This window comes from Thamnophis sirtalis, unplaced genomic scaffold (assembly GCF_051295495.1).
Source record: "Thamnophis sirtalis isolate CommonGarterSnake01/CBP01778 unplaced genomic scaffold, rThaSir2_p1.2 scaffold_4, whole genome shotgun sequence".
In the NCBI taxonomy this organism is placed as follows: Eukaryota; Metazoa; Chordata; class Lepidosauria; order Squamata; family Natricidae; genus Thamnophis; species Thamnophis sirtalis.
In genome coordinates, this window is record NW_028261384.1 from 81,934,730 (window position 1) to 81,951,303 (window position 16,574).

Below are 16,574 nucleotides of genomic sequence, written 5' to 3' on the forward strand. Positions count from 1 at the left end.
ATTCAACTGTATCAGCAAGCCCAGATGAGGTCATAGTTAAGCAGGTTTGAATGTTACAGAACCAGTTGGTGGGTCAACAGAGTTAAGAATTTAAATAACACATTTCTGGTTTTGTAACCTGACAAACTTGCTTATCTATCAAGCTTAGAACAGAATCTATTAAATGCTTTTTAAGAAAAAGGTTGCTGTTAGAATATTTTGTCAATTTTTAATATTTCTTATTTTCAAATTATCCCACTGTTTTTCTAACTTACTGAGTTATATTGTTCTTATAAATGCAGCTTGTTTCATATATAGAATTTTCAATCTTGATGGGATCTCATGCAGTGAGCTTTCTTCAGTGCAGCTGACATTTCAGAACCAAAACTGTAACAACACATAGTTATGTTGCAGCTCTGTGCCCCCTGAGAATGCGTGACAATATTAGAAATGGTGCATATGATTATTATTCAGTATACCAACAAAACCATCAATATAAAAGTGTCGCATCTTTATGAAATTATACATTTGTAAATGAGGCATAAAATATAAAAATATTTTATTAAAATAAAAGATTTGATATTACATTGCAAAGATTTCTTATTTATAAGAATCAAAATAAGATAATTGTCACAAATTATTGCTAACAGAAATGTTAAGTTTTCATTTTTTAAAATATTTAACAATTTGGCACAGATGATTCTATCCATACATACTTCAAAATAACTTCTAATAATACTGATAGCAAAATATTAGAAAAGATCAGGTGCACAAAAAGTGTAAAAGTATAATCCAATAGATTATTATGTAGTAAATCTTTTTTAGCACCTGAATAGCTTATGTTTATGATTTGTACAAAAACTTTTCTCTTGGATTTTGTTGTCTGATTTAAAATACACACTTTGCATAAAATAGAAGTGTAAATAGTATAAAATCTTTACCTAAGTATCTAATATAATATACAAATACTGCATTATTTAGAGTGACATTCACAAATATTTTAATGCTCCTTATCATTTTCAAAAAAAGTCAGTGTAAACAATATTTTTTATTCAATCTGCAGCTTTTATATATTTTAAACAAAAGAAAGAAAACTAATTTAAAACATGACTGATAATGGGGCAACAGTATTCGGCAAATCCTTCTGTGCACGAATAATTTTACTTCACATTCTTTGCAGAACAAGGCTCATGGCTATATTCTTCATTATGAATTTACTTACAGGAATATGATTCTAGGATTCTACATGAAAATGTATTCATTTTTGGTACATTTATTTAGCAGAAGTAGCAGCAATATTTTTCATCAAAATCTAATGTTTAAAATGGATATTCTGAATAATATACCTCTAAACCAGGGCAGTGCTATTTCGATTGCACTGAGGGGTGCATGTGACATCCAGCTGTACCTTTTGCACCCCTTCTGCAAAGTAATATAAAAATAATTCTAACCTTATAAAATATGTTTCAACTGTGAAAATTATACACAAAATACATACATATGCAAACATCTATTTCATCTTCAAAGAAAATGAAAACAATTATTTTAACCCAACCTTGCTTCTTCAATAAGCTGTTGGTATATTCAAAGAGTTCACATACACAAAACTGTGACCTGGACTAATCTTTATTATATATAGATCATTTGACCTATATGCATGGGTAAAAAATAGAAATTGCCATGGACATATACAGTATGGTTATCCTTGCATAGCACAGAGCAAAACATACTTCCATAATGTGAGGAAAGCATATATTATTTGGCATCTATGTTTTTAATTTTTATGTCGCAGTTCTAATTCTGCTTAATAACGTTCTTTGGATAAGCTAGGTTTAGAATTATTATATAAGGCAGGAGGGGTGGTGGTAAAAATGCAACTGAGCATGTGCTTAATAAAAAAGTAATGCTTCCCAAAAAAAGTGCCTGTCTTATACTGACATTTGGGTGCTGAGGTGCAATTTAAGGCTTTTGACAGCAGAAAACTGAAAAATATGCTAGAGTTATATCTGTTAATGAGTGTAAATATACACTCATTTAATGCGTCCTATTAATATTGTGAGTTTAAAATATCCAATAGTATTTAATAATTTATTGATTTAATTTATAGTTTGCTTTGCCACTAAAATTATATGTATTAAGGCATCTAATGATCAAACATGGTTAAAACATTAAAATTATAATTTTAAAAAATAATTGAACACTTCCATATGAAATTACAAGACCCACAATAACAGCAAGCTATCTGACTAAAAATTATTTTCCATTTACAGAGGCCTGAAGCCAGTTTAACTTCCCTTGCCAGGACATTCAAAAACCTTACAGTAGATATTTCCATACAAGCCTGACTGAACAAGTCAAAAAGAAATGACTGTGTATACAGAAGCAGCACAGTGACATTTTATGCTATCTTCATTACTGAAAAATTTTGTTATATTCAGGACTTGGTTATATTGTACGGCACTGTTTATTTGCTATTTTACAGTATATTAAAAATTAAGTTAATGCCAAATAATAATCCAATTTTGTAATTAAAATGCCAGAGTTGGAATTCTGTGAAGCAAACCTTGTGGGCCTACAAGTTGGTCCATAGACTATGACATTGTTACTTCACTTGATTTGAATGTCTTTCGCAAAATAAATACTAAAGTTTACTTGCATATATTTTTACTATGTATTACACTTGATAGCTAAAAAAATTAGCACAAGGTTCCAAAAGACCAAATAGTCTGCTAATATAACTTGACTACGGGAAGAAGACATCTTGAATGAAACTTCCACCTGGGCTGCAATAAGCGCTGAGAGAGGTACATGGGATGCTAAAGCAGGACTGTCGGAGTTGATCAGTGATTCTATCTTTTCTGCTTCTTTATTGCATGCTTCAATCTAGGAAAACATAATACTGAATTTAGTGAATAAGAAAAAGAAGGGCATTACAGAAAATATGCAATTTTTGGCTTTATTGTCTAATCTTTCAGAGTGCTTCTTTCATGTAACAGGAAATAAGATCAAAATTATCTTTTTATAAATTCAGTAAGAAAGATTTCCCTTCCGTCTGCCTCTCAGTGGTTCCATTTGCAAGCCTTTTTGATCAGATCAGGTTGTCAGCCCTTGGGTCGCTAGCCGCACCAGGGCTGCAATTCAGTCAAAAAAGGAGCTGCTAACTGGGATGCGTGTCTATGCCCGCCAAAGGCCACACCTGCTGAAAGCTGCACAGCTCAGCCGAGCAGGGGTGTAAATGCTGCAAATCTTCCGCCAAGCTGCAGGGAAGGCAGGCACATCCCTAAAAAGCCTGCTGCATCTATGGAGCCTCCAGAAGGCCAGCTGGGCTGTGGGCCGTGGGCTTTGTAAACAGCTGGTGTGCAGCAGAACAGATGGGCAGTGGAGAGTGTGCAGACACAGGGAGCCTGGCATGCCAGAAACAAGCAAGGCATGCCGGATGGAAAGGTCTGCAGCTGCAAAGACGCTGGCAAAGTGGCGGCGCATGAGGGGTGATAATTATATGGGGTGGGGCCCAGGGGGTAGAACTGCAGAGATAGGGTAGAAGGCATTTAAGGGTTGTAGAGTTAAACCACATTAGAACTGATTTTGTTTTCCTTATTGTTGGTCACTCTATTGACAAAGCCCGCGGCTCAGCTGCCCTTCTGAGGCTCTGTAGACCCAGCAGGCTTTTCGGGGATGTGCCTGCCCTCCCTGCAGCTTGGCAGGGGGCCCGTAGCTTTTACGCCCTCTGCTTGGCTCAGATGTGCTAAACTCCAGAACGTGACACAGCTACTCCTCAGGCAAATAACTGATCCTCTGTGCACTCTGAATTGTCACTGCCAGTTACAAAATAGCAATTTTTTAAAACATCCCAGCTGCAGCAAAATACACATTTCCTTTCCTCCCTCCCTCCACTGGAATGCGAAAAAAAAGTTAACATCTATAATGGTATAATTGGAGAAGACGCAATGGAAAGATTATCTCATGTTTAAGTCTATTATCCAGATTCCTATATGAGGAGAAATGTGAAAAAAAGTTCACAGAAACTCCATTTATATAGGCCATTCTATGATTTTATCTCAATTTTGGTAGGATCAGATTAGGTTCCAGATATTAAGATTAAGTTATTTGTGCAAGAACCACAGATTATATTCTGCAGTATTCCTAACTTTTTCAAAGAGACTATCATTCCAAAATTACTTCTAAAGCACTTTATATTTATAGTCATACTTTTATATTTTTCTTTCTATTTTGTATCAGGTCTTTTCCAAACAAGAAGCAAGGAATATATTTTTCTTCTTTTGAATTTCTCCTTCTCTTTGGCATATTTATTAGAACTTGTCATGCTTATTAAAGAAGTAATTAATTCAAGGAAATTCGATTAAATCATCCCTGAAGCCATTATGGAGAAATTCTAAAAAGATTCATATTTTTGTAATACTTCAGATCTTGTTACTGATGAAGCTTGGAGATTTCTGAAATAACTTTTGATTCATTATAGGAAACCCTTAGGACATTTTAATTGGCATATTTTATTCAATCCCTTATTCAAATATGTGATTATTAATAATACATTTTTTCTCTTTTTTTACATTTATGTTATGTTACTTGTTAAGTACATTTTGCTTATTTCATTTTAATTTGGCTTTAGAATCTCTTATGTTATATTGGAAATGTGAAGGATTTAAAGTACAGTAACTTCGTAGATTCATGAAAACACAAATAAATCAAAAATATCTTTTTGACATATTTTTAGTACAAGTTTGTTTATTCCATTATCTGGAGAAAATCAAACAATATTATTGGTTTTCAGTAATAATTTTGAAGTCTTGGAGAATTTAGGCTGTGATCTAATTTACTTATTTTTTTAGTAAAATTAAATGCAAAAAAATTAAAATATTACCTGAAGAGGTTTAGGATTCTGATCAACAGGAATGATAAGAATTATAAGTTCAGATTCTATGCTGAAATATCCAAACACATCACACTGTGGTACAGAAACATGGAGACGGATCTTTTGAAGTATTTCAAGGACTGTGATTGGCTTTTGGTTGGTTATCTAGAAAATCCCCACATAAATATTTCAAAATTTATAACATTTTACAAAATTGTGTTTCTCCAGTATCCCTAATATAATAATACAGTGTGCATATTTTATAGCAGGTGCATTACTTTCTGCAAAATAGATATCCTCAGAAAATAACATGAGCATCTTTGAACTTTGTCTATGCTTTTGGTATACTTGACCAACAGTGCAAAATATGACTGGAATTGTCTTTACCATTAGCAGCGAATGTTACATAACTGTTAAGTACATAACCCATCCCTTTCTTATTAATATGAAAAGCCTCACTTGGTCAAAGCTATGATGAAATTCATAGTCCCATCAGAAGACAATTGTGATTCATGTATGAGGGGCACATAACATGGATTTGGTAACTTGGTAATTAAAATAGTTACTTTATTTTAGTTTAACTTATTTCTCTCTTTTATGCGGATTTATCAAACCACTATGGATTGGAATGTAGGAAAACTGTTTATCCTGTCACTGTATGGATTGAGTGATAACTTCTAATTCCTAAACTGAAAACATAAACTACAGATGAATGGGTGGATATTATTTCCTGATAAGAAAAAGTTTTTAGTGCAAAACTGGCATATGGTGTCTCTTCGTGAAATTCAAACAACCTTTGTAGTTGATTAACTGTGCAAAGGAGGTTACTTTTATCCTATCCAATCAACTTTCCTCTTGCAGTTTCTTTGTTGGGAATGTAAGTTGGATCAAGGTTCTCCTTTTCATAGGGAGATCTCACTTTATCCAGGTACTAGTTATCAGCTAAATGCATCAGAAACCTATTTAATCTCTCATTTGCTGCAGAGTTTGTTATAAAGTTGATGTCAGGGTGCTAAAGTCCCCCATTACTAGTGTGTTTCTTGCACTCTTCACCTGATTAGCAAATAATTCATTTATTTTCTCTACTTAGTTGGGTGCATCTGGTACATACCTATAGAAATATCATTCCTTTTTCCTCTATAACAGAATAACAGAATTGAAAGGGACCTTTCAGTCTTCTAGTCCAATCCCTGCTCAAGCAAGAGGCCCTATATTATCAACAATTGGATGTCCAATTTCTTCTTTAAAACCTTCATCTAGAGGCAAGCCATTCTACTAATTTATTGTTCTCATTGACAGGGAATTTCTCCTTAATTCTAGGTTGGATCTCTCTTTGAAAAGTGTCAAACCATTACTTCTTATTCTATTCTCAGGTGTTTTGGAGAATAGATTGACCCCCTCTTCTCTGTGCAGGGTTCAAACAAGGAAGACTGCTTTCATATCACCCTCAATACTTCCCTTCATTTAACTAGACATCCCACAATCAAATCCCACAATCATTCATCATCATCATCATCATCATCATCATCCCCTTGTCATGATCAGATCACTTGCTGATAAACAAATACTTAATCAGATATTAGTACATCTGCAACAGTGAAAGATTAATAAATATATTCCACCCAGAAATCTAGTAGATTCATTTGATTTTGAAAAATCAAAGAGAGTTAATTCAATCTAAATTCAGGAGGAAGGATAGTAGGTGGCCATAGAAAAGGCACATGTCCTGGATCTATCAGATTTAAGTCCTTAGCCATTTGCAGCATGCCTTCTATGTGAGATCTGATGGGGAAGGCTGATGTACCTGGGAAGAGGTGGTCTCCTAGATGTATGTATATAGTCATTTGTTCAGTATAATCTATATTTATTTTAGATCACAGCTACTAATTACAGCCCTGAAAAAATTACCACAATATATGCCACATGAGCTTGTCTTATATGATGGTTTGTTTTCCATTCCTATCCCCCCATTTGCAGCTATAAATTTTATTGAATATCTGCAAGTCCGGAATAGATGGCCATCCCCAATACTTTAACTTTTCTATTTAAAAAAGACTGTTTTTACTTACCCTGGCAAAAGTATCCAATTTTTCTTTGTCATATAAGACCCTCAATATTCCTGCATACAAAGGACAACAAGCTCCTGCACAATAAAAAGACAGCAAGCACACAAAGACAGATTGTAATATATTTAAAAAAACCTTTCTAATAATGTATGATAGTTAAAAAACCTGTTTCATCTTTACTAAGCAGCACACAGTATTTAACTAAGCCCTTTTACTGAATATTAGAATTATTAACCTCCAAGCTTTCACGTTCCTGATTCATTCTCTACAATCTCATATACTTTTCCTCCACAATTAACTTGCTTACAATTAGTTTTTAGTATACCTTTATTTAGGAACATATACCAATATAGAACATTAGCATCCATGGAATCCTATTTATCACTGATAATCATATATCATCATCAAGAGAAAATTGAAGTCCAAAATAGAGGGAGGGTAGACAGTGAAAATTGTCCAAGAATAAATTTACAGTTTACATATGCAAACAAATAACCTATTCTTCATTGTAGCCTTTGAGATTCACATTGATAATAAAGTAATCAGCTAAATGTCTGGGGAAGAGATAATATTAATAGGCAACCAAAAGGAGGACATCATTTAAGGAGCATCCTTTTGACATGGAACATCATAATATTTAATGAAAACTGAATTTATGGACCAATTCATTGCAGATTTGCTTATGATTGGGAGGGAGACAATACAACATGCTACTGAAGTTGCCATTGCTCAAATAGAAGGAGAAAGATGGAGACAGCTGGTATTCAAATATATGGCTGAAACAACAGACTGAGAAATATTGAGTAAAGATCAGTTTATCCTTGTTTGGGCAAAATATCTATCACTGATACAAATCTCCAAATTCCAGAATATATAATTTCGAACTGGCTGGTAGGCTTTAAGGCGAAATGAGCAAAAGCTCAGTTCAGGAATTTCAACAAAGATACTGCAAAGACCCCAAATCCCCTCAGTGTGAATCTAGAGACCATAATGAAGAATCAGTTCATTTTATATATGCAAAAATCAAAAATTGTATCATTTTCCAAGATGATCCCAAGCAATATTTTCTGTGCAAAATTCAAATGTCAATCAAATATTAATGTCAGAATTTTCACCTGGAGGGATAACTGCCTTGTATCCTGTTGCTGAAAGATGGGAACATGTAACAGATACACATTCTCCTTGATAACTGTAGCCAGAAAGGACTCCAACAGCTTGACAAAGTCCATTGTAATCAACAGCCACACGATCAGAAAAAGCAGCGCAGATGTTGCTATAAGTTTCCCCATTATGGCCACATACAAAATCTACTGATTTGCAAAAGGACTGAAATAAATAAATAAATAAATTTCAGCAGAGAAATTTGGAATTATATCCAAAATCAGAAGACAATATAATTTCCCACATTTTTAAAAAAAGGCATTTATTTAATTTATTAAAATTATATGCCACCCCCCTTGTCCTAACATAACTCTGGGCAGTTTACAACTCTGGACAATAAATATAACACTAAAATTATATTAGATATTGAATTTCATGTAATCTGGAAAGTATATATTATAATTATGCTTATGGACTTGTAACACATCTGAAAACTTTAAACTATTAGACTCAATTTAGACAGAAACTCTTATTATTTATTTTGATTAATGATTCTAATTATATTGAGTGTCTTTTCTAATTATTCATTATCATTTTGATTTTCACAATTTTTTAACTGCTAAATTGATATGACCAACTTTTTAAGTAGTACTAAAATTCTTATTTAATTTTATAAAGCTTGTAGATCCCTTTTCTATTTCTTTATATATATTTTCTTGGCTGTGCTTTTAAATTTCTAACAAACTAAATAAAACCATAAAGAAAATCCTTGTATACTGTACAGAATTATTCATAGGGATTTGCAGAATTAGCCCCAGTAATCAATAGCCAAATCAAAACCTATAGAAAGGAATGCCTCTTAAGACCGGAAGTTCTCCAGCTGGACAGATGTGGGGGATGTGAGCTCTGTAGAGCATCACATGAACCCTGTCTGACAAACCTATTCCAAGATCTTTTTAGAGGGGCGGCGAAGAAGGGGCAGCATCTCATCGGACCCAGGGGAGGCAACAAATCCCTCACAGTTCAGAGATTTGCCCTCTGAATCGGAGTAGGGGCGACAGCATGGCAACATGGCTGCACAAGAAGCTGGCTTCCAGCCAAAGCAACTGAACAGGAGTGTGAGGACAAGATGAAAGACCGATAAGGAAATTTATGTAACCCACAGTCATAAATCAAAATTTGGAAAAGGCAAAGAATCTTAAGAGCACAAATAATATTAATGGACGATCTAGATTTTTGCAAAAGAAAGAAAGAAAAGAAAAATGGAGGGTTGAAACACTAGCCCCCTCCCAAAAAAGCCATTTGTTTGAAACAATTCGGACAGAAAGGGAGAAAGCACAGAAGAGACAAACCCACTCAAACACTAACTTCGGTTTTGGACTTGAAAAGATTGTGTTTTTAAAGGAGTCTAGGAGGGTGAAGATTTGCTTCGTCCGAGTGTCTTTTAATTAACATTTGAAGCAACTCCAATTAATAAGAGGTGGAATGCAACAAGGGAAAAACATCAAGAAAAAGCACTCACTGACAACTGATAACCTAATCTTGACTGTGTGGGAAATTTTAATTAACCAATTGCCCTAAATCAAAACTTGGAAAAGCAGGAGGGAAGAGAAACATACCCAAGAATGGCTGTATGCAAGTGTGTTCCAAGTAATATATTTGGAGCAATTATAACTAACGAGAGATGAAAAATAACAAGGAAAAACAATTACAAAATCAAGAACTGGGAAATACGAAGTCTATTTTTTCTTTTTTGCCTGCAAAAGATCAAGATGGCTCCAGTTTCTCTTCCGTTTTCACAATAGTTGAATTAACTAAATTTAAGGTGGACCAGAACCTTGAAATAAGATTTGTATAACTAACTGCAATTTTGGAACTGGACATTAAGGAAGAACAAAAGACCAAGATGGCTCCCGTCACTCTTCCACACAGCAGCTGAAGTAGATAAATTTAAGGTGGACCAGAACTCTGAAAGAAGAACTGTATAACTAACTGTAACTTTGGAACGGGACATCATGGAAACCTGGGAATTTGAAGAACTACGTGAAATGATAAAAAATATGCATGAATTGTTAAAATCAAGCCTAAATAGAATTCTGAATTCAGAAAAGCAGGTATTTTAAAGAAGGGAAGAAAGAAGGGGGGAAAGACAATGAAGGGGTAGAAACGGTGGGAAATAAAAAGCAAACAAAAAACTCCATTGGGCTTGGCAGTGGTATAGGGAAAAATGTAAAGGGGTGTGTGTGTCCCAACAAAAGGGAATAAACAGCAGACAAAAGAGGTTTTGGAGGTTGACAGTGGCATAAGGAAAATTGAAATAGGAAGTTATGCCCCAACAAAGAAAAATATAAAATATATTTTTGATGGTGGCTTGGGGAAAATTAAAGAGGGTGGATGTGGCAAAACAAAGAAAAGGGAGAAGGCAGGAATAGAGAAGTGGGACAAAAGACTTGCTAGGAAAAAATCAGAGAACTAGAAATTGTTATATGGGAAAATATAAAGCTAAGATAAGGGGTGTATTCCTAAATATGACAATAAAATGGTGTTGCTAACTGATTGAATATGATAATGGAAAGATAAATAAAGGTTAAAATATATGGAATATGAACAGATATGGGGAGATTGTAAAGCAGAGGTTTGTGACTCACTATTTTACATGATAATTAAACTGAGTTGATAATTGATTGAATATAACAATAGAAGGACAATTAAGCATGGGTTAAAATATATGAAACATGGACGTATATAGAACTTTTAAGATGATGAACAAAGTGAGATGTGTACTGCTTGTTACGCTATATAGTAAATTAAGGGAATTAATTAATTAGCATTGATCAGTAAGGATTGACATTTATAGACAATTAAGAGTAATCTAAACCAAGATATGGAAAAATGGTGAGGGAACATGAGACATACCTACAATGGGAAACTATTGAGATTTAAAGACAGAATGAAAGGGGGGGGGCAAATAAGGATGTACAATTATATAAATATAATGATGAGAATAGCTGGGAATTGTAACCAGGTCCACATCTCGGCCAAAATTAGGTGGGGTGGGTGGGGATGGGGTTTAAAAGCACAATGACTATATACACATACTTTTTTGTTCTCTCTTTTAAAAAGGAGGAGGAAGATATATATTAAAATTAAATATGTATATTGAAAAGGAATTATAAATACCATCAACATAAAATGGAGCTCACTCAGAAGCTGAAATACACCAAGTAAATGAGGTGAAGAATGTGAAGTAGAAAGAGGTAAGGGAAGAAGAGAGGGATAGGAGAGAGAGCGGGGGGAGAGGAAGAGAGAAAGGAGGTGTGGAAAGGGGAGAGAGGAGAAGGAGAGAGGAAGAGGAAGTAGAAAAGAAAAGGGTGACAGAGGGAAGAAAGGAAGTAGGGAGGAAGAGGAGAGAGGGAGAAGAAAGTGATGGATAAGGTACAAATATAGTGTATGGAGAGCAGAACAGCCAATAATTGTTTTTGGGAGTTGATGGTAAGATGAATTGATGTAAACATTTAATGATACAATACAATGTTGGCTATGTAATAGTATACATGTGGTTATATGTTATGAACATGAAAAAATAAAAACTTTATATATATATGTTATATTTATTAATAGCTTGAAATAGATCTATACTAGTCTCCCTTTATTTATTTATCAGCATAAATATAACAAATGTAACAAAAAGGCAACAGTAAAAAAATATTGGGTTTCTGTCTGGATGGTCTCTTGTGACGAGCCGAAGACAGAGAATGGAAGTGTGACCTTCCTCCCATATTTGGGCATACCAGGGGTTGTGACTTTAAATTATAGATTATATATAGATTATATATATAGATTATACTTTCTTAACTTGTTTAAATAGCATAAATTATTAGCATTAGGTAGATGTAGCAACAGAATTCCACAAAAAAAGTAGTTTTATACCTGACATGGACCTTTGTATGATATAATTTTTCCTTTTTGATGCAGAGCACAGATATTATTATATTCTATATTGTCTGTGTCACAAACAGGATCTCGCAACTGGTCACCACAACTGAATTGTCTTGGGACACATTCATATTGGTTACATCCAAAGTTCTCAAAACTTGTTAAACAAACCTGTGGCTTTGGTAAACATCTGGAGAAAATATTTTCAAATATTTATTCCAAAAGAAAAACAAAAGCAATAGAAATATTATAACAAAGAATTTATTTATTTTATATTCTGCTCTGTTCTTTAAAAAGTTGTAAACAATTATATTAATAAATATAATAGATATTTTTGGTCATAAGCATCAAAAACAGAATGGATATAAATGTTTTATAAAAGTGTTATCTTATTTATGAAATCTGCAATCCTCACAAAGGACAGGAGATATTGTGAGGGGACCTACAATATCAGCCATCTCCCTGGCATACTTTGTATTATTGTTCCAAGTACGATATTGGCTCCACCAGCCCAAATGGAACCTTCTGTTTCTAAGATATTTCCATTCCTACCTTTCTGTAATCAGAGGCAATACTATGGATTCCAAAATAAAGAAAGCAGTACTGATTTGACACCAGCAGACCAAAAAAACAACAACCCCCGATTCATTATCCATAATCATTAGCTAAATTTCCCATTGCCCTTAGTTTTTTTTGGGGGGGGGCAGGGAGTGGGGTTTTGAAATACCAATTGTTTTGGCAATATTTATTTAATTTATGAGCCTCACTCATCCAAGCAACTCTAGGCAATTTAGAACATATTTTAAAAAATGAAATAATAATAAACAACATATATATACCATACCGTACCTATCATACCATACCATACCACAACATAACAACACAACACAACACATAAGATACATCCCTAGTTTACAATGCTTCCTTTCAGGGAAGATTGAGGAGTAAAATCCCAGCATGAGGATGGAATAAAAAAGTAGGCTATTCCATGACCTGCTGAAATAGCCATGATTTAAGGCTTAAGGCCTTAAACAAAAATAAGGTGAAGGTCATGTGGACTTTAGGGTATTTAGTTATTCCTCAAGGCAGCTATATTCACAGGGGGGGAGGGGAACACATCTTCATGTTCCAATATAATTATAAATCATAACCTAACATATTTGCCAAAATGATCACTGGAACATCTATAAAAATTATCCAATGTGCCAAATAATGAAATGAAAATTTGGTTGGACTAAAGAATTGAGATAGTAGACAAAAATGGGCATATTAAAATATTGTGGGATTTCTGAATACAAACTGATTAAAGTCTTAGCCCATAATACACCAGATTTAAGTGTTTAACTTCTTTAAAAGAAGAAAGTGTGGATAACTGATTTAGTAATATCAGTTAAAGTGGTGTTCCAGTGATTTTTGAATTGCACTTAAGATGCCTAAAACTATTGGTATTATCTATGGATTTGTATATTCAGCAAGACTTTTAAACTGAATTTGGCATTTTTATCCATTTATTGAGTCCTTCCCATGCACCTGGGATAGACAGATGTTGTTTGATGGTGCTAAAGTATCTTTGAAGGGTGTAAGATGTTCATGTAAAGTTAATTGAATTTTACAATATTTCTTGTCACAATAGTGAATCTGCCCGACTGATTTTGCCTGTCAGAAGATTGCAAAAGATGACCTTGGGATATCATCATAAATCTAATCCAGTTGCCAAGTGTCCCATGTTGATCACATAACGGTAGGGATGTTGCACCATCAATAAGTGTGAAAAAGAATTTTGTCACTTTTTTCATTGCTATTATATGTCGAGAACTACTTGCGTCACACATGATAGCACATATTGGATTTAAACTTGTATCAAAATCTCTCTGGGAACTTTTACAGAGAATTTTGGAAGGAAATCCACTTCCAACATCTAAGCTCAGAGTCAGGACTTCTACTCTCACTTCAGGTTTTTCTTTTTTTAAAAGAAATAATGCAATTTTCTCAGAACCAGGGCTGCCTACTATTGTAGGGATCTATAGAGAAGATAGACTAGTTGTGCAAATTGAAAGATAATAATTAAGGACCAGTTATAGGTAAATAACCCATTCCTCATCATGTTCTCTCTGCATCACTCATACTAGCAAGTTTATCATGTGAAAGTTGAGAAGCTGCCTAGATTAAGCCAGGAGGAGCAATAAATCAGTTCTGCAAGAAATATCAACAGGGCAGAACATTCATTTTTGTGTTACTTAAATATATCAAAGATCAAATAATAAACAGGTTGCAACACAGATGCAGATGTGGAAATTTTTTTCTTGGAATGTTCATGGAAATCACTTCACTAGCAAAGATTATTATAAATCAGCAGTCCCCAACCTTTCCGACTTGGTGGGGTGAGAGGGGATAGTTCCATGAGAATGGCAAGTGTGCGCGCGTGCACAGCTCCATTTGTGTAAGTGGAGCTTTGCATGAAAATGTCCACCACTCACGTGAGTGGGGTTGCACATAGATGGGTGCCCACTTGCCCACCAGTTCCAAACCTGGTAGTGGCCCAGGGCCCAGGGGTTGGGGACCCCTGTTATAAATAATCAGTGGTATAGATTAATACTGCACCATCATACACTGAGCAAAATATTGCAATAAATCTAGTAAATTATTCAGATTTATATAACTAACAGTGATAAGTAAAGTAACGTGATGATGCATTCAAAGACTGAGAATGTTGCAGTGAATTGGCTATAAATGAGAAGCAACAAATATCAGCAGGATGTTTATGCAACAGTTTTTTGGGGAAAGGTAGTATTTGGTTTTAAAACAGTTTTATTTTAAGAAAGGAGGATTTACTGAAAAGGCACAAAGTTTCCACATATGGCATACACATCTTAGAGAGAATTAGCTAGATTGCATCAAGTATAGACACAAAAGCTGGAAATTAGACTTCTTGCTAGACTCTCTTATTAAGAGCTGTATGTGAACTCTTAATACTTGTGCAAGTTCTCTTAAAACAACAGTCCCCAACCTTTCCAGCTCCATGGGCAGGTGACCCTGGGTAGCAGTAGTGACAACAGGGGGAGGGGATGGTTTTGCATGCACAAATGGGGCTATGTGTGCTCACTTTCTGCTTGCATGGCCCGGTTCCCAACAGACTGCAGACAGATACAGATTGCGGGTTGGGGACTCCTCTCTTAAAATCTATCAGGTTGAAGGTATGAAGCCAAAGATCACATATTATCAGTGGTGCAGCTACCCCTCATTCACATTCTGCACATAGAAACTTTAAAGTAGCTCAAGTTAACAGTAATCTAGGACATTATAAAGAAACAAATGATATGTTTGATGCTTACATAGGCATTTTATAATTAAGGAAATGGTAGAAAATATAAAGAAGTGGGTTGATTTTCTTTTTCTTGTGCAAAGGCATTTTTTAGGAATGCTGAATTGTTGTCAGTTTTGCTGAAGAATTGGATGAAGTGCCTGAATGAAAACAGATCTTAGCCCCAATTGAAAGCCTTTGAGCCATTAGATAGAGCCAGTTTGATCTAGTGGTTCAGGTACCAGGCTGATTGGAATTCAAGTCCTGCCTTAGCCATGAAAGTCAACTGGGTGAACCTGGGCCAGTCACACTCTCTCAGTCCACCTCAAAGAGTTGTTGTGTTGGGGAAACTAGGAGGAAGGTGTGTTAGATATGTTCCTCATCTTGAGTTATTTGTGAAAATAATAAAGGCAGGATCTAAATAACTGAATAGAGTACAGAACATATTCATGTGAACTGTTTTAACTGCAAATGAGAACATCAGTTGCCAAAGAAACATTTATCTTAAGACAATGTAGTACAGGTAGCCCTCTTTCGGCAACGACAACTGGGACTGAATGGCAAATAAGTTGTTAAGTGAAATGGTTGCTAAGTGGAACTGTTACTTGTGATCTTACTTCAGCTTTCCTTTGCCTTCCAGTTTATAAAGGCAAGGATTTATCACAAAGTTACTTTTTCATTATTATCACACTGTGAACCGTGAGCCGTATACGTAAGACAATTGCTAAATGAGACTACATGTACTGCTTTTTCAGAACCATTTTGGCTTAAAAATAACACTGTAACCTCTGAATATTATAAAGCAGAAGCCCTAATTGCATGGAACAGAGCTGGATGGAGAGCTTCAAAGGGTCTTCTTTTCTTTTAATTCCTGGAATAAGCACTTGGCCTTATTTTCAGGGAGGTCTTATTATTTTTGAGGTGCAGGAGGCGGCGAGCATGGTCACCTCATGACTGCTGCTGTATTGCAATATTTTCAGGGAGGGCTTATTTTAGGGGGAGAGCTTATTTTAGCACATGCACTCAAAAGCCCAAGTGGGCTTATTATTTGGGAAAGTCTTATTTTTAGGAAAACAGGGTAATTTAATTATAACTTGACCATTAATTTTCCAAGACTTGTGATTGTGATTGGAACAATGAAGGAAGCAATTCCTTTAATTTTATTATAACCGATGACAAGTTGCTTCTTTCTGTTGTTATAGGTCAGAAGATGAAAACGCTCAGGCCCGCTTGTGATAAGGAAATGATTGCTGCATCAGAAGAATATAAAAGAAGGGAAACAGTTCTTTGGCTCAACATGGGTAAAAATGTTGGGGTG

General features: G+C 34.7%; 1 protein-coding gene across 1 annotated transcript in view; it reads right to left on the reverse strand.

The window, feature by feature from the left end:
* Positions 1-468: 468 nt before the first annotated feature.
* Positions 469-16,574, reverse strand: part of RECK (reversion inducing cysteine rich protein with kazal motifs) — a 115,688-nt gene continuing 99,582 nt past the window's right edge. Inside the window, exons 17-21 of the mRNA XM_014052832.2 lie at positions 11,950-12,145; positions 8,034-8,244; positions 6,922-6,995; positions 4,862-5,017; positions 469-2,862 (exon numbers count right to left, since the gene is read on the reverse strand). Of these exons, the coding sequence (XP_013908307.2) occupies positions 2,647-2,862; positions 4,862-5,017; positions 6,922-6,995; positions 8,034-8,244; positions 11,950-12,145 (853 nt within the window). The 3' untranslated portion in view covers positions 469-2,646. The remainder of the gene's footprint in view (positions 2,863-4,861; positions 5,018-6,921; positions 6,996-8,033; positions 8,245-11,949; positions 12,146-16,574) is intronic.